The sequence below is a fragment of the Grus americana genome, chromosome 29, assembly GCF_028858705.1.
Source record: "Grus americana isolate bGruAme1 chromosome 29, bGruAme1.mat, whole genome shotgun sequence".
Lineage (NCBI taxonomy): Eukaryota > Metazoa > Chordata > Aves > Gruiformes > Gruidae > Grus > Grus americana.
This window is the reverse complement of record NC_072880.1, coordinates 2,476,280-2,495,255: the sequence shown is the minus strand read 5'-3', so window position 1 is coordinate 2,495,255 and position 18,976 is coordinate 2,476,280. Positions and strand designations below refer to the sequence as shown.

At 49.9% G+C, this 18,976-nt stretch overlaps 1 protein-coding gene across 1 annotated transcript in view; it reads right to left on the bottom strand.

Moving 5' to 3' along the window:
- Positions 1–18,204, bottom strand: part of OTUD7B (OTU deubiquitinase 7B) — a 30,371-nt gene extending 12,167 nt beyond the window's left edge. Inside the window, exons 1-4 of the mRNA XM_054806322.1 lie at positions 18,063–18,204; positions 4,828–4,976; positions 1,233–1,403; positions 856–1,071 (exon numbers count right to left, since the gene is read on the bottom strand). Coding sequence (XP_054662297.1) covers positions 856–1,071; positions 1,233–1,403; positions 4,828–4,900 — 460 coding nt within the window. The 5' untranslated portion in view covers positions 4,901–4,976; positions 18,063–18,204. The remainder of the gene's footprint in view (positions 1–855; positions 1,072–1,232; positions 1,404–4,827; positions 4,977–18,062) is intronic.
- Between the last annotated feature and the right edge of the window lie 772 nt (positions 18,205–18,976).

Sequence of the window (18,976 nt, the reverse complement as noted above, 5' to 3'; positions counted from 1 at the left end):
CACGGCCGCGCGCCGGCGCGTTTTTATTTGCGTTCCGCACCACAGCTTCGCCATCGACGGACGGCGCCGCCGCCGTAACGAGATCGCTTGGATCGAGTGCTCGTTTCCAAACCACGAGAATATTTATTACAGGAACGCGCGAGCAGGAAAGCGCTAAAATTTGACGTTACAAATACACGTTATCTCGGAAGGAATAGTTTTTTAGGTGACGGAAACGAGGGGTAAAAGCTCCTGAGATCTCTTAGTTTTTCTCCGCCAGCACGGAGGTCCCATTCATTCGCCAGCTAAATCTTATTTACGGATCACCTGGCAACTACCCAGGAGGAAAACAGCACCTCGGAAACCAAATCCATCTGCCCTCGGAAGGCGGTTCCTCGCCAGGCAGACAGAAAACCGGGAGACGAGTTTTCCCCGCGTTGAAGTGGCATATAAAACGCATCGTCGATCTAAAATGTAATCGCTTCTAAGATTTGTCAAGGGCGGGGGGACGAGCTACTCTTTTGTGTTACGCGGGAATTTCTTTTTTCCCCTTCGCTCAGTAAAGCCGACGGGACGGCGCAGGGAAGCTCAGGGGCGGAGAGAATGCAACTTTTTTTTTTTTTTTTCTCTCGAGCGTTACCATTCAGCTGCACGAGGGATGACGACACCCACGATTTACGTACATTCGGCGTCTGCAGGCGAAGCGCGGCAGGCTCTTACTCAACTCTCGCTGTAAAAAGCGACGAAATAAACACCTATCGGCTACGCGTCCTCGCAACGGGCTCGCTCCTCTGCAGCCTCAGGTCGGTACGGCTGCAAAATGCAACCGAATTAGCGTTAAAAAAAAAGAAAAAAAAAAAAAAAATAAGCACTGACCGGCTTGCTCCAGCGCCACCAGCATCGACTGCTCGATGAGGTCTCGCTCGATGAAGCTGCGGAAGTCTTCGGTGTACACGGTGAGGTCGGGCAGCTGGAAGGTGCAGATGGGCATCTCCAGCAGATGTTCGCTGCTGCCGTTGCTGGAGACGTGGGAGCGGGCCAGGGAGACGATGGTGGAGCTGGCGTGGGAAATGCCTCGAGACAGGCGTTTTTCTGGGAACAAAGGGAAGACGAAAACCCACCTGAAGGGCGCGGGAAACCTCGCGGAAACGAGTAATTTTTGCTTGCGAGCGGAACGAATCGCTCTAGCGTATAAACGTTTCGGGCACCAGATCGAAGATTGAATTGATCCGTATCGGTTTTGCGGCACTCACCTTGCACGATATCATCCTGCCGCTGAAGCGGTGGTCGCCCGGGACGGGCTGCCTCTTTTTCCGGGGGTTTATAGTTGCGTCCTTCGTTGAAGGAATGGGGTAGGTTGCCAGCGTGCACTTGCCGTAGTTGTTCAAAGTCACTCAGGGCTGCGCTCAGATCCCAGTTCTTGCCTGGATGGGAAGGGATCAACAGCGGTCACCATCGCACGAGAAAGAAATCAAGTCAAGTTCTTAAAACATCCGCGCTAGAAACTAATAACGGCGTAGTTTATCACGAAGCAGAAACAAGGAGGAAAGCAGGGTGCGGCACCGCTCGCTCGGCCGGTCGCTCTGTTTTATAGAATCATTTGGGTTGGAAAAGACCTTTAAGATCATTGAGTCCAACTGTTAAATATATATTTCATATATTTCACTGTTACGTCACCGTAACAGCAAACGCTGAGCGCAGAGCATGGGACTGGAGTACAATAAATGTAATTTCACCCTTCGGAAAGGGAAATGGAAGGTCAGGCTGTGTCGTGTCCACCAGCATCTACATAAACCCAACGGCCACTTGCTCCAGGTGACACCGAGAGCTTTTTTTCTTTTTTTTTTTTTTAAATCTATTTTATTTTCTAACTCTCCAACCGCCGCGAAGATAACCCAGCGCTGCAGGCACCGCTTCTTTGCTGACAAAGAAGCCTCCGGCTCCAGCGAAAACACGCAACTTTAAATGCCGACGATTCGCAAGACGACTTTTTAAATCTCTGCGCGCATAAAGAGACAATTCTTTTTGAGCTGACACCCCAAATACAGACACAAGGGAGGTGCCGCCCGGTATCCGGAGGACTTTGCTGTCATTACTGGCCGGATAAATTATTCAGGAAAACGGCCTGAACTTTGTGGAGTTGAGCGAATCCTTAAAGCACTTTCATTTCCTTTTAACGCTACCCAGCAAGATTATAATCTGTATTAACACGCTGAAGTCTTTCGACGTGCAATAAATTGACCTTTTAGGAGCCACTGGCTTCCAAAGGGAAGAATACATAGGAAAAATAATTTTCAAAGTGTACGGTGTGACTTGCGTTTGGGAAAATTGTGATTTTTTTTTTTTTTTTATGAACGCTGTTAATCTAGGCTCTTAAATTAGCGACTTAGCAGACACTGCAGAAAGCAAGCCAACTTTATATATAGTAACTCCACTACAGGAAAGATATAAACCGCCAACTGGTTTATATGATAGCTCATGGACAATAAAAGAAGTCATTACGTCTAATTCCCCAAAGGAAATGCGCTCCTCAAGTATTTAAATTCTTTTGAGAGATGTCATTTGCAGCATTTAATGACTGACTCCGAACGGAAAGTTATTTTAAGCTTCACCTTTTGAGTCAAGGGGATTTTTTTTTTTTTAATTTTTTTTTTTTTTAAAAATGAAATAATGAATCAGCGTCAAGGAATGAGCATGACCCATCAGATTAAAATTAAATTTGCTGTCGCATCGCTGTTTGCTTTAACATGTCAGCGAGAGGATGACACATCAGCGACGCTGCATTTCCCAACCAGCTTCACCAGCGGCTGCTTTAGGGATTGAAAAATCCTCCCCCAATTCTTTAGCTTCGCGCACGTTCGTACGCCGCGATCCCGCGCCGTCGAGGCGATGGGTTTCCAACCGTGCTGGAGAAGACCACCAGACCGCGACTTCGCTTGACGCACGCACGAAACTCAAAGCACAGACGGAAAATGTGACTTAAAATTGCTGGTATGGCCCTCAAATGGAATAATTCACTTTATACATCTATTTTATCTGACTGCTTTCACTAATACACACCCAAAAAAGAAAAGAAAAAGCTCTGTGTCTTCCCTCGTTTCCACCCCTGGAGTGGAAAAATCAGCAGCACGTCATGAAAACGAGCTAAAACTATCATTGTCAAAATAAATCAACCCATGCGCCGAGCGGGAGATGGAGAATTGGGAGGAACATCTGCTTTAACCTTTGCTGTCACAAGCCTAAATATTTCTTCCGAAAGATAATATTAGAAATCCTGACATGAAAAAAGCAACCTAAACCCTGAAACCAGAACATAAACACACCACAAAACCCACAACTTGCCAGACTTCCGTCGAGATGACGCTCGGCTGTGAAAAAAAAAAAATAAAAAAAATTAAAGGCCGAAGCCCCGAACCCAGCAAAAGCGAACGGGAGTTTCGAAGAGGGAAAAAAAGAAAAAAAAAAAAAAGCAAGAAAAAAAAAAAGCTACGAATCAACGCTGCGAGCCCCGAGCCGAGGAGGAGAACTGCAGCCAAGTAGGTGGAGAAAATTGCCTAAAGACATGGATTATAGCAAGAATTTTGGGGCTTTGAATTCATTACGGTTACAGCAGCCGGTGCAGACGCTGGAGGAGCATCAACTAGTCCTGGGTTCAAGCGGCAACAAAAACGACCGGTATTATTAAAAAAAAAAAAAAAAAAAAAAAAAAAAGGGACGATAGGAAAAAACACAGCAAGTACGGTCTTGCATGATAATTACAGATTGGTTAATTATGTACAAACAGCCCCGCTTCTCCTGCGATCCTCCTGTCCTCCAGCATCACAGCACGCGCCGGTATTTATTTACTCACCGTCCTTTTGTCAACGGTAAGCCAAAGGCGATGCGAGTGAGCGAGCTTACAGCCCCAAAACTCTCCTCTACCCCATCGCTATAAGCACAGGGTGGAGGGGAAAAAAAAAAAAAAAAAAAAAAAATTACCTGCGGCCTTCAACTAAAGGCGATCGCTAACGAGCGACTTCTCCATCTTACGGAGTTTTTGAGAAAGCCGACGGAACGCCGTGTTTTAGGGCGAATATAGACAAATTAAAAATAGGTAGAGCGCTGGGAAGGTGCCGGCTCGGCGTGCCGAGGCTCTTGAGGGCTGGCTTGCCCGTTTCGAAGCGAAGCGACTGAAGGCAGATGATGCCGGTATTCAGCTCCCGAGCATCCTAAGCATCTCCGTCACCTTAAACCACCCGATCCTGTTCAGTAGGAGCCTCCCGCGTCGGGCGTAAACGGGGCTCCGCGGGGATGCTCTGCCAGGAGAGGCCACCGGCACCGACAAAACAGCAATTTATATCGGTATCATCAAACCGCCTTCACAAGCAGAACAAGATATACCAGTAAAAGCATGGTTTTGCCTATATAATTACCCCCGTATTGCTTTCAAAACACAGGTGGAAGGCGATTCCTTCAATCCCTTTTGAAGGCATTGCTGCTATAAAGAAAAAAATAAAATTAAAAAATCCTGAAGTTTTGCTGCTCGCGGCGAACGGGGAGGACGAACGAAGGGAAACCGCGCTCCTGGCTGACCCGTTCTCCTTCCGAACGTTTCAAATTCATCACCCGACGGATGCGTAACAAGAAACCAAGGCAGAATTTCACCAGCCGCCGTCGCCAAGGGCACGATTTTGATATTTCCAGCGTCGCGCTCGCCAACCACCAGCCCCGGGGGTCTGGCCAAGCATCTCCCTACCCCTCTCGCAACCCCTTTTTTCCCCCACCAGCCCCCCATCAGACGCCACCGGTCTCATCCTTTCTTTTTTTTTTTTTATTTTTATTTTTATTTTTCCCCCCAATTTTATTTACCTTCGAGCAGATCTCTGGCCAGTCCCGGCTCTGCCCCCGTTGAGCGAACAAAATCCGACAGGACGATGTCCATAGCCGAGGTCGTGCGCTCATGGATTCTTCCCGGCGGCTGGGGTCGGCGGCGCGCGGATCAGCACCTCGGCATCAATCTAGGAACGAGAGCAACAACGCGAGCGGCTCGCATTACAAAGTATAAAATAATTAGCTTGTGGCCAGGCAGCCTCCGAGAAGGCCGGGAACTATCCGATGGCGGGTGTTGAGGGCGGGGGGAATAACCCCACCTCCCCTTAAATTAATTGAATTTAACTAATTGATAATTGGGAGGGGGGAAAAAAAAAAAAAAGAAAAAAAGGAGTTTTTCTCCCCGAGCGCGCGAACGGGATCGCACGAGGACTCTGCTAATGACAGGCAGACCCAGGGCTCAGCAAATTCGGGGGGGAAAAAAAACCACCCCAAACCCCAATTCTCGTTTCGAAGGCGGTGGAGCTTTTCTTTCCCAAAATCATGGGCAAGCAGCTAGGAGAATAAATGAGTTTATTCAGTAGCAGCGAGAAAGCAGAAAGTTTCTCTTCTATCTTTGCAAAGAGCTCAGCATCCCTGCCCTCCCCGGGGCGGGCAGTCCCCCCGCCGAGCACCCTGCCTGCGCGCGAGGGAAAGAAATTAAGACCAAACCGCTGTAATTAATAGATGTTGCCTATGCAAAACAACACAAAAAGCCCTTTTCATGCAAAAAAACAAACAAACAAACAAACAAACAAAACAAACCCCAACCCAATAATTCCTCTTCTTGCAGAGGAAAATAAATGCACCGGTCTGGATCTCCTTCCCAGAAAGGAGCAAAACCAGCCCGTCCAAAGGTATATCACGTAAATCTTAAATTTTCACAGGTTTTACGATTCGGAAAGGTGCGTGCTCTTGCTGCGCATTCAAATCCTGATTTTCTGCATTCCTCGGGGCAGGACCGGAGAGCAGCGCACATCCACGTCCACGGGAGTCAGGACCGGGCAAAATAAATAAATGAATAAATAAAAAAAGCTCCAGAGGATTTTTTTTTTTCCCCCCCCAGTTAAAGGCTTATGATAAAAATTTTACTGTCAAGGAGGAGAAAGTGCTGGAAAAAGGAAAAAGCTCATCCCGAGCTGAAAACCTGGCGCGTGAAGAAGGTGGGGGGGCAAAAAATTTGTAAGGCTGGTTGAGGGAGGTGTTGAGAGTAGGAGAGGAAATTTCAGTATTACACGGAATAGGGACAAACTTGTTTGTTTTCCTGGTGCCTTAAAAAAACCAAAAAAACCAACCCAAAAAAGCCTCTTTTCAGGATTATTCCTAAAGATGGGCAAAACTCCCTAACGGCACGCAACTCCCAAACCCCAAGAGCAACAAGTTAAACATCCACGCTTTAATCTGGAATTTCCTGGCTTTGTTGCTTAAATACCATTCTTATTATCTTCCACGCTCGCTAATCGTACACTTATTAACTTCACGCACGCAGAAAAAAACCTACTTAATATTCTTTTATCGCCGGAGCAATCTCGGGGCTATTGTCGGCTGACGGCAATCCTAAAATCAAGCGTATTCAGAGAGTAAAATTTGGCAGGGGATTTTTTTTTTTTTTTTTTTGCTCTTGCCCCATCAACGACGCGGGGAACATCCCTGATTAGAAGCCAGACGTTTGCCGGTGGTTAGAGGATACAAGAGCTATAGGAATAGCGAAGAGTTTCTGAACGAGAAGGCACGGCGGTAAGAGAGAATTTCCTTCTGGTTGGGTTTGGGATTGCAAAAAGAAAAAGGAAAAGAAGCGTACGCAGCAAAGCGCGGCTTTTTGGGAGGAAAAGAGCAGCAGCGCAGCCCACGCCCGCTAACCGATGGCATTTACAGTTACCGAGCAAACTCCCGCGCGTTTAAAAACGTCAGGCAAAACACAGATGGAAAACTCCGGGTTCGACGACGCGGCGATGAACTGGTAGAGATTTATCGCAGGGGTTCAGACGACGAAACACCCTCCGGCTTTAGTCGGTATTTATTCTTTTCTTTCCCGTGCAAGGGAAACGCTCTCTCCTTTTCCCTCCCTAACAGGTAGGAAATCCAAGCCCAAAGAGATTTCCACCCCCAAATATATATATATATATATCTATATATAAAATCACCTAGAGGTGTCAAGCACATCCCGTCCCCCCCATAAGCGCACGTCTATACGCAGGCAGGTCCGACGCGATCACGACCGCTTCCAACGCCGGATATAATAATCCACAAACGAGCTTTCCCGTCACCTCGCAAAGAGAACTGCGCTAAAGAAAAAAAATGTATTTTAGGACTAAAAACCCAATCTCTGCGATACCCCACGGTTATTTGCAGGAAGCACCAGCAGGAATGAAGCAAATTAAATGGCGAAGAACCGCGATTTCATCTTCCCGGACAATCCGGCCAAAAGCCGCACGGTGGCCAGCATCGCCGTCGCGTGGTCTTCACCCAAAAAACCGAATGAGATTAAAAAAAAAAGGGCAAAACGCCCCGCCTTTCACATTTTACAGGGGGTTTTGGGGGTGAATTTGCATCTTTAGCAAAGCGGTCCATCAGATTTTTATCCTACAGCTTTGCTACAAATCTGAACTACTGAATAAATCCGTCGGATCCCACATTACGGGGATTTTCCGTTATCATACGGTCCATTTCTTTAAGCTACCCCAGAAATACTTCATAACCGGTACTTAACAAGGAAACGCTACTTTCTAAATATTTACATTTTAAGCTATTCTGGGGGGAAAAAAAAAAAAAACCAACCCAAAAATCCCAAACAACCAACCATCAACCTTAATGCTCTGCACAGCCGAATTTTCAGAGTCCTGCCTCCCGCGACAGCCAAATTTCCCTCTTTCCACCACCGAAAAGCCAGAAATGTAAAATCAAATTGCTTTAATTTGCGAAGACTTTAATTAGAACGATTCCCCGCGCACCGCTTGGCTACGGGAGGGAAGCACCCAGAAACACCAACAAAACGCGCTGCGGAAGATGCCGTTATCCCTAAATCCCTTTAATTTTCCCCCTAGCAAACACTCCCCAATCTCCTCTGAGATATTTCCAAATCTTGCACGTCCCTCGAAGCTTTTCTCATTTAATTCCCCCCACCGAGCGGTAGCCGCTAATCTAAGGGTTTGAAAAAAAATCAGTGTATTTTCCTTAATTGCATTTTTAGGGACAAAAAAAAAAAAAAAGTTGAGAAAATGTATCTCCAAGCTCTTCAAACAAGAAAAATTTTGATTTGGGGGGGGGAAACCAACAGCGTGGAGCACAAGGAGCTTATGGAGAGATGACGGCTGGCTCTCACGGGATCGGTGAGGCTTCGTTATTGAATCCCAATTAAAATACGCTCTTCGGAGCTTCCGAACGGTTTAAAACAGCAGGCAGGAACGCTTGGTGGTAATCCTCCTATATACCTGTGGTATCCTGCCACTATATATTATATATTCGATATTATATCTAAAGGAAAAAATGGCAAATAATTATCGAAACACCTTTATTCGCAAAATGCGATATTGCTATCGCGCCTCCAGGGATGTGAAGGCAGCTCTGCCCACGGAGGATTTACAGCTTGGTTTGGCTTCACGCAAACGAGGTTTTCCCAAAAATTTGCATAGAGGACCAGAATAAATGACTGGGGAAGAAAAGTGCCTCCTTCACAGCGAAATCTGGGGGGGGGAAGAAAGATATTTCTATTTAAATAAATGGCACTGCTGGGAAGCCCTACAATTGCGCATTGTTTTTTACGTCCCATCACTAAAACTATTTGGCACGGACGGCGTCGAGCGGCAGCGCGGTTGTGGGTGTTTACGCGGCACCCGGCATATTTTGGGGGGGAACGCTGCAAAATATACACCCAGCCGCAGCTCCGGATTTCCGACGGGCACGAGTTAACCCGTTTCAGCCTTCTCCTTGCGAAAAAAAAAAAAAAACCCAGGAGAAAGACAACGGAGGGATGGAGCGCATATATTCCCTCTCCTTCCTGTTCAGCTCTACCTTAAAACATGGGGGGAGAAAAAATTAAAAAAAAAAAAAATTAAAAAAAATCACTTTCATGGAAATAAAGCGTTTGCTTGAAGTGCTGGTTTGGTCACTGCAGAACGTGCGTTTTCGGGCTCCGGGTTCTTCGTTATAATCCTAATTTTCTTTGCATAGCAGCTGAGTTACGTCCTTCCAGCTCACTCCCCTTCGGGGTTGTTCCATCGCTTCGTTATCTCCTTATATCCTTTACCTTTTCTCTCCGGGCTGCTCAGATCTCCTCGTTAAACCTCAGAGCTGGTGGGAGGTTGAACGCTTTGACGACACGACGAGGATTATTCATCTCCTCGCAGCTTGCTACGAGAAGCTGCCCTCCGCTAGAAACCGTAGAGCGTTAAATCCACAGAAGACTTTCATCCCAACTAATTTCGGTCAAACGTTTTGTAACCGTAGGAGTTTATTAGCCGCTCTATCGCTGATGGATTTTGCGGCTTCCCAGACGTTTCGGTGCGCTTTGGTGAAAAAACCGGCAAACCCCGGCGGCGGGGGGGGGGGGGGAACCAAACCCAAACCCCAACTCAAAGCCAAAGCGAAAGGCGGCGCGAGGAAACTAAATTTAAAATACGGGCAGAACCAGCCAAAGAAGGCAGAAGAGTCCAAAGAGGAAAAGCTTGACAGAAAACAAACCTTCTCCCGGCGTTGGCGGCAGCACTGGCGGCTCAGACGGAGATTTCCACCGAGCCCGTACGGAGCGAGCCCCAGCCCGCTGACAGCGGTGTCAATATTGTCTTTGAACCGTGCATGACTCCTCGGGTTCGAAACCACAACGTCCTCGACCGTCAGGAATCCTCCGAGCCCGACGCCTCTCCTGCCGTGACGCAAGCGCCGAACTATGCGGGCGAAACGCGAGGGACCGGAGCCGGAGTCTTTGCCGCTCGCTTCTGGTGCCTCCTGATTAAAAAAAAACCCCAAACCCCTACGTCCGAGGCAAACACTGGCATCCTTCAGCTCTCGGTATTACGCGTTTCCTCAGAAACTGCCGTATCACCGTCCAGATAAAGCCGGAGTTTCAGAGGTTTGACCTTTCTCCTCCCTCGTCCCAAGTCCCCCGTCCCTGTCATACGTCCCCGATCTCTCGCCAAGTGCCATAAAGACAAGAAATCAGGTAACAGCTCAGCGCCGTTCACGCGGAACCTACGTTCACCCTATTTTCCATTCTCCTTTTCCTTTAGGAATACACACGGTTTAAATACGGGCTCCGGACATCGCTATCAGCGGGCCACCAGCGGCACGGCTGCAATCTCGGCTATCCCAAAAACCGCTCGTTTCTCAGGACGCTCGTATCTCCAGAAATGTCTTGCGTCTCCATCAGCCGCGTCACGCAGCCACGGGATAACGTCAGCGCTCCCAAACCTCTGGGAATCCACGTATTTTAAGAGCAGCTTGGCGTAACGTCGGGCACGGCTTGCCCTCAACGATGGGGAAATTATCGGGAATCTCGTTGCAAAAGTGTCTCCTTCCCAAAGCAATTCTCCAAGATAGAAACGGCTTCATTAGGATGAGCAAAAAAAACCCCAAACCCTCAAAAAAACCCACCTACCCCATCGAGATGTCACAATATTTAGTTAGCTAATGCTTGTAAAACGCTATAAAAAACTTAATTAAACCTCGCCCTTATGAGACACTGGAAGGATTCGCAGGCTTGTTTCGGAGGATGGAGACAGAGGAGCGCTAGGCAGCAAAAACCACGGGTTTGGGAAGAGTTTCCACGTCCCAGCCAGGGCATCACTGGAGGATTCATAAATAATCCCGGGAAAAACCCCCAAAACCAGCGAGCGCATTCGCCTCGTAGTCAGAGACAAAGATCCGGGCCAGTATTTTAAACGTTCATCTGCAAAACAGCACGGCGCTCAAATCTAATAAATAAAAACCTCGTTACGTGCGGGACCGGGGATTCTTGTGCGACCGATCACCAGCTACGGGACCAAACCTCCTCCAGGACTAACCTCCTCCGCTTCTGCTATCGCAGCTTATAAAAGCGATTTATAACCCCATCAGGTCGGGCGGAAAGGCGTGGATTTACTGCTGCCCGCAGTCACTTCTCCACGATAACGCAGGGGTTTACGAGGCGAGAACCACTCGGCGCGAGATCCCGACGTCCCCCCCGGCATCGGTCACGGTCCCCGGCGGCGAGAGCAACTCGGGCTGCTAATTAACGTAATTTAAAAACCCGCTGTTGCCCGAAGGGAGGGCTCAGACCAAGTGCTCTCCGGGGAGATCTGTGGGAATAACAACCTCTGGTAGTGGGGCACGGCGGAACTTCCACCCCGGCGAGCAGCAAGGACGTCCCGTCCCGCTCCTCCGTGCGGACGAGCTCCTAAATAAGCCTGGGTTTAAATCCGACAGAATTAGTCGATCGCACCTCCGAAGGCTGCGTTCGGAAGCATATTAATTCAGTTTTAACTGCTCTTCTCCCCTCGATTTTAATTTTTAAAGAGCAAACGAGGGAAGTCAAGGCGTAACACCTTTCTGAATGCACCGGGCTTAAATAAATCTGTTATTAGCAAATTACTCTCCACCTTGGGACGTTTCTAAAGCCACGAAGCGTTGGCTTCAATCAACACAAGACGAGAAGAGGAACGGTGCCCCGCCGGACCCGGAGGTGTTTTGCAGAACTGCCAGTAAATGGTTTCACGTTGATTCACCGGCTTTGGGTGGGTTTTTGGGTTTGGTTGGGTTTTTTTTTTTTTTTTCTCTATTGTCCTGTCCAGAAAGGATGACTGAGTTCATTGCTGCTGGAAATACTTCACCCCGTTTTGCTGTCGTGTCTGAACACGCTGTTGTACTTGCGGAGCGTGGTCCTCTACGAGCTGTGGAAGGAGCAAGCCATCGGCATCCGCTAACGAAGGAGATGACTCGACGTGAGAAAACCTTTTTTAACAAACAATACGAGGTTTCATACCTGGACTAAACCTCCCGGTCACCTTACGGTGACGTACCGAGCTCTGCTTCCAAAAAACTCTTCCCACGTTTCTGCTTGGCATCGCACCAGCTGCTTTATCAGTCGTGTGCAAATCCGAGAGGAAATCCCAGAAAATGCAAATTTACAACCCTAAGCTCAACATCCCCGATAAGAACCTTCTGGGTTCCAAATATTTAGGAGCCGTCATCGTTCTGCTTGCTTTTACAATAAGACTACCCTGGTTTTTGAAAGCAAATCTTATCAAAGCCGGCCACATTGCATGAAATCTTCAGGTCTGGTGCAAAAGCAGAAAAAAAAAAAAAAGAAACTCGGTATTGATTTGCCTTTTTTTTTTTTTTTAGTGAGTCTCAAAAAAGAGCTGCTTGGCCAGCGGCATGCTCACAAACCCCCAAGTCCCAGCTCACATCAAGACCTAAAGTCAAGCCCAGATCAGCGGTGCAGGACCGGGCTCTCAGAGGTGCCTTAAGCGGGTCTTAATCTCAGACTAAAACCGAAGCAGGTGTCCTCCTTCAGCCCTGGGGCATCCGTTTCCTGCTCGCTCGAGGCAGCAGGACACAGCAACCAAAACTATATTAGGAAACTTTACAGTTTCAGCCCAAGGAAAACGTTTCCTTTTGCGTCAAAAGCTCATGTGCAAACTCTGTTTTTATACTCGAATAGCTTTTAAGTCAACATCACAAGAGACACCAGCAACCGAAGAGGACTTTCATCTTCAAGCGCATTTAAATACTCCCTTTGCACCGCATATATTCTGATTTTTAAATAGAGTTTGGGCTGGGTAGGTGCGTTTCTCAGCTTAGTTACTAAAAAAAAAAAAAAACCCAAAAAACACCAAAAAAAAATTTTTTTTTTTTTTTTTAAAGATTTGGGCACGCCGATGTCACAGCTCGGGGGTGGCAGGCAGCCCGTGAGCCGGTGTACATTTGCTAACGAGGAGCACGATGAAGAAAGGGTGGACCAGGTAGGACCGGACTAGACCATGCTGGCGGATGCTTAAGAGGCGGAAGCCAATGAATCCACGTAATAAATTCATGCCATGGGTGGTTTTAATCCACGAGAAAACACCAGTAACACAGACTTACCCCCACGACACTCCAAATTTTGCTAGCTGTCCACCCACGGATGACATACAGGATTTTATCAGTTTACCTATAGGTTTCTCTGTTACTTCTGCCCGGGGATTTTTAGCAATATATCAACGCACTCTTCCCCTCCGCAGCTCGCACCGGGGCCCGAGCACGGCGATGTTTCCGATGGAGCAATGCAATGGCGAGATTACAGCGAGCCGTGAGTCACGCCTAGCTCTGAACTATAACAAGCTCGATCCTTACACAAACAGTATTTCTTGCTCGGTCACCACACCCATAAAAAACAGAGAGTGAAAGGCCGTGCATCCCGAAGCACCGTAAGGATGCCTCCACCTATCGCTAACGTGAAGCTTCATCCTTTCAGGCGACACGCGCTGAGAAAAGCCGGGTTTAGTTAGTCTCTACGTGAGCCTGTAAAACCTTCCTAACAGAAACGGAGCAAGATTAAAACACTTAATATCGAACGCCCATCTAAAACAAGATTAAAGTCAGAAAAAATACACCGAAGCAAAGCGACCTGCAGCTCCCGCGCTTCCAACATCTTCTCCGTGGGATAATACAAGAGAAAAATTAAATTTGCCCGGTTTTGGTACGAGCTCACCAGAGGCAAAGCCGGAGAGGCGCAGAGCATCTCGGTCCTCCGCTGCAGTTTGCAGAATCTGCAGAACCCGCGTTCCCTGCCCTAACTCGATTGGGCAAATTAAAAGAGACCGAGGGAAGAAATAAAAAGGAAGGAAGGTAAACCAATTCAAGGTACCTCGGCTTCATCACTTGTGTCTTCCAGGGTATGATGGCGAAAAAGAAAAAAGAAATCAGAATCATCAAGCGCACTTAACGAAATAAGCATTTCACCGGAAACAAATACAAGCCGCAGAACAGGAAAGATGGATTATTAGTTCCAGGATCGTAATTTTCAGGGGCTTTAATTTTCTTATTCTGTTAAGATTTCAATCACGTTGAGAACATGTACTTCAGAAAAAGAAAAAAACCAAAATAATTAATATATTTTTAAGGGCTACTGCCAAAACTAAGCACTAAACACGATCCGGAACTCCCGTATCATAGGCAGCTTTCACTACATTTAAAAAGATATTTCCAGAAATATTTTAGGAGCGTAAAACTCTGATGTCTCTTCCCCAGATTCGCCACGTGATTTATTTTCTTTCTGACAAGGGCGGGAACACCGGGGTCCCAGAAACACAAAGCCAACACACGACCTTGACCTCTACCACGTCCCAGCCTGGACAAGACGACCTCCAAGCTGAATCCTCTGAAGCCCTCGGGTACCTTCGGACGAGAATCAAGGCATGGAGATGCCAAAATCCATGAGAAATCTACTTTTACCGGACCCAGCTCGAAGCTTTTTGCTTCAGTGCCGGGAGCTGAGCTGCCCAAGCCCTGCTCTTTATTTAAGGAGCCTTATCAGAATAACTACGAGCAAAATAAGCTACTCACGGGGCTCGGCTCCAAACCGGCAAGATCTGAAGGTCCTCGAGGGAGTTTCCTCACTTTTTCCTCCTTCCCACAATCTCGGGGCGCTGTATCCATCCCAACCCGCATCCCTGACCCGATGCCGGCAGGTTACCTAACGCACGCGAGAACAGCCAAAACACAGAGCCGGGATTAGCGATGCCGTGCTAAACCTGACCTAAAACCTTGATTATAGCCGTTAAGCTCCGACTAGGTGCTGTATGAGACAGGGTACGGACCGCGTAGCTCTCGCTTCATCGAAAAAAAAAATCAAACTGGCAGATCATCAGCAAACCTTCATTACCAAAACCCAACAAAATAAGTTATTTCTGGTGCAAAAGGAAGGCGTGAGCAAACCTGCGAGCTCGCCAACGCTTTCAGCCCAAAGAAACGGCGCCGCGAATGCCAAAGGGAAACCAGGGGGAAAAAAAAGAAAAAAAAAGGGAATATTTGTAGATAGATGCGACGGGCAGCCCGCGGTCAGGGTGGATGTAGCACCGAGGTCGCAAAGCTTCAGCGTCTCGTGCTTGGTACAAGCAGCTCTTAACGAGATTTACCGCCTCGTGAAACCCTCGCCTCGGAAGCCTCCTGCAGATTTTTTGGCACGATCCGGGCTGCTTCAGGACAGCGCACCGTCCCCGCAAACGGAGGTTTTTCAGCAGGGAAAAGGCGTTCTTAAAAATACTCTGTCGCTGAAGAGTCGAAACATGAGAAAAGCAGCAGTTAAGCAAGAACCACAGTGAAAGTTTATAAAAACGTGACCGTTTTCACGTGCTTTTAAACAAAAAACGTTGCCCTATTTTCCAGAGCTCCAACCACCTGCTTCCCTTCGCTCTGCAAACAACCGTACTAATTTCAACACCCAGATTATTCTAAAACTCGAGTTGAAGAACACGTCAGCAGCGGCACAGGAACGAAGCCTCCAAGCCGTACAAGAGCCAGCAAAGTCTCCAACGCAAACACAGCAGCTTCGTTAGATCCGAGACCCTACCCACGCCGTCGTCGCTCTTTTTGTCACTTCCTCGCTCTTACTTATCAATTCCTCTTTCGAGGGGGTTCATGCTTTTCAGGATAAATTACAAACCTCAACTTTCCATTTCAAAAAAAGTTCCCAAAGGCAAAACAACGGCTCAAACCCTGACGCGGATCACTAACACGTTAAAAGAAAGCATCATCGCTACGGCGCAATAATTAGTAAGGATGATTATTGAGCGTGCAAGGTCTAATTTTCATCCAACGGCGGCAGGAACAGAAGATGAAGAAATGATTGCACAAAGCAGAGTTTCATAAAACCGTCCTTCCTTACGCCGCGGCTCGATAGAGCCGTTGAATCGTTCGACGAGGGCAGCGGCACCCGCTCTAACGACGTTCTCAAGAGCAGTGTTATACTCCCAAGAATTATAGTAATTATATAACGACCCATCTTCGGCTCTTTTCCCTTTTTAGCCAACTACGAGGCACGTATCTAAAATAAACAGGGTTTTCTCAGCGGCTACACGCAAGGAAATTCAGTTTGAGATGAATTCACCTGCTTAAATTGGGCCGCGACTATTTCCAGCGCAAAGCCTGGTTTTGCAAGAGCCCAGCGCTTGCTGTCCTCGCCGGCCTCCCGGGGGGATGCTCGTAAATCAGCATCCCCGCAAATCAGGCCACAGCACATTTTACCATCGTTTTCTCCCCATAATATTTTGATCCAGCCCTCTTCCTGCCAGGTAAATCTATTTTTCCGTCATTTGAAGAGGTGAGTTTACAGGTGGAACTAAAGCGCTTGTTGGGATACGGGGCGAGAGAGTGTTCCTCCCCCCCAAAAAAAAAGACACGGCACAGACAAGCCGCTGCACAGCGGCTTCGCAAATATGTTTTCCACCCAGAATATCCCTCGTATTTCCTGGGAAAAGGCTGTTTTTCCTCGCTACGCCAGGGTAATGACTGGCCATCAGCAGAAAGGAGCTCGGCGCCTCCAGTCCCTGCAGGTTAAATCTGCGATGTCATTGCGCCAACTGTTTATTTTCCTTTTCCACCTACTTTAAACAGCAGCTTTTGTTCTACTGAAGCTATTAATCCAAGTCTTTAAAATGAACACCGTGAGGCTTTTTTATTATTATTTTAAACCCTCTGAAGAAAAGAGGTGCCAAAGAAAAGATTGCCGAGATGCTTTAAAGTCCGACAGAGCAGCCTGCTCTCCTCCTGCGACACAAGGAGTCTGCCCGCTCTCTACATCACAGCGCGCAGAGACTTCGACTGCGGCGTACGAACTGGAAACACGCAGCAGAGTCAGGAAAAAAGAAATCAGACGTTGTCAGCGATCCGACGTGGAGAATTCCAGCCACCGAGTTTGAGTTTTCCAGCTTTGCCGACAATAACATCTTTCTTAGCCTCGCAATTCAAAGTTAAAATCAACCCGTCTACGGCATAGCGCCGGTGTTAGCCCATTTTACAGACAGGTAAGCGGAGAGGCGTCGCGACAGGGACGAGCCATGCTCTCCCCCGGGGTAACAGGGAGCCATCGCCGCCTCCTGGGAGGATCCGTCCCGTTACGGCTCCTTGCGCAAGCGACTCCCACGACACAGCGTCGGTGCAAAGACGTTTCCCTTAAGCATGGGATTGTCAGAGATGCTCGAGCCGGTGAGTCACCGCCAGCCTCCTCGCCCACAAGGAAAGCATACGGAGTCCACGGCTCGGTGAACGAGGCAACCTGTAATTAGCCGGACAAGAAACTCCCTTTCCTCCCGAGATTAAGACGGTTAAACTCTTTAAGAGTTGTTTTTTAAGCTCGTGTCTCGCCGCGGCACGGCCGAGCGACCCAAGTACGGCCTCAGCCCCGACAGTTACGCACAGATCGGCGCGCTAACGCCCGGTGCTGTTAAACGGGCACGTTAAAAAAAAAAATAAAAAAAGAAAGAAAGAAAGAAAGAAAGAGAGCGAGCGAGCGGCTTTTCACCAAGGCAAACCCCTCGGCAGGAGGACGGAGGCTGGCAGCAGCGTTCGCTCCGGTTCGAACCCAGAACACGGGATTTTAAAAGCCGTACGGATTTCCAGGGTGTGAACGGCAAATCCTATTTGGTTCCCGCCGGAGGAAAAAGTAACCGGATTACAATTATTTGGTCCAAAAACACCGCGAGGGAGAGGATTTAATAAGCCCCATCCTCGCCCACCCTTAGACCCGGTTTAGTTCACACCCGGTTCAGGCACCGGACGGAACGACCCGTCACTCCGGTTGCAAAGCCGGGCTTATCCTCCCCTCCCCGGGGATTTAGTCCAGCCTAAATTCTGGAGACCGGCCCCGCGGTGCCAGCGGAACCCCCGCTCCGGTGGCCGCCTCGGCAGAAGGGACTCTCCGGGACTGGGGGCAGCGGGGGCCGGAGCGGAGGGGCCGCGGCCCGAGGGCTCTTCACCGGACGGGAACGGGAACGGGGCGGCCACGGCCGCGGGTGGGAGCTCGCCCGGCCCCGCCGGCCTGAGGCGGCTGCAGCGGGAACCCGCCGTGCCCCGGCCGCCGAACCGGGAGCTCCTGGGGCCCAACCGGAGCCGGGCGATACCCAGGCCCAGCCCCGGGCCCTGCGGCCGCCCGGGAACCCCGCCGCTCCCTGAGGCAGCACCGTGACCCCCGCTGGACCCGAGGCCGCCGCCACCGCCCCAGGCCCGGCCCCGCCACAAACTTTCCCGAACCCGACCCCAGGGCGACACCGGGCGGGCCTTACCTGTGCGCGGCTCCATGGCGCTCCGGACCGGACCCGGCCGCCGAGGCCGCGGTCCCGGAGGGGCGGGGAGGCGGGAGGGGAGCGCGGGCCGCCGCCGCCACCGTCCGGAACGCCGCGCCGCCCCCGTTCCCGCCCGGAACGCTTTGGCGGGCGCACGCGGTTGCCCCGCCCCGCCGGGCCGGGCTGAACCAATGGCGGCGTAGAAACGGTCCCGCCCCTTCCTTCGGCGGCGCCACGGCGCCTGCGCGGGGGCAGGAAGGGGAAGAGCGCCCCCTGGGGTTGGGGGGGGTTTGCACCTGTCCGTGGGGCCTGAACCTGTCCGTGGGGCCTGGACCCTTGTGTGGGGCCAGAACCCATCTGTGGGGCACGGACCCTTGCATGGGCCTAGACCCCGCCATGGGGTCTGTACCCCCAGTGTGGGGCCTGAACCCCTGTGTGGGGCTTGTAGCCCTTTGTGGGGCCTGTGTGGGGCCAGTAACCCCAGCACGGGGCAAGTACCCCATTCCATGGGGCCAGTAACCCCAGCATAGGGCAAGTACCCCCCTCCGTGGGGCCAATAAACCCCAGCATGGGGCCAGTAAACCCCAGCATGGGGCAAGTACCCCCTTCCATGGGGCCAGTAACCCCCAGCACGGGGCCAGTAACCTCCTCCATGGGGCCAGTAACCTCCTCCATGGGGCCAGTAACCCCCTGCATGGGGCTGTGCCCCCCAGAATCCCGCAGGCCGAGGGGAAGGTGCCAGCCGGGCAAGGAAAAGCCGCCTCTCCCTCCGCCCCACGGCACAGGGGGACAATGCTGAGTGGGCCGGCCGGCACCGGGACCTGCTGGGACAGCCGCGTCCACCCGGCCAAGTGCTTGGCATTCCCCCCGCCGTGGGTGAGGTGGCACGCTGAAAATGTGCCCCGGCGCTGCCG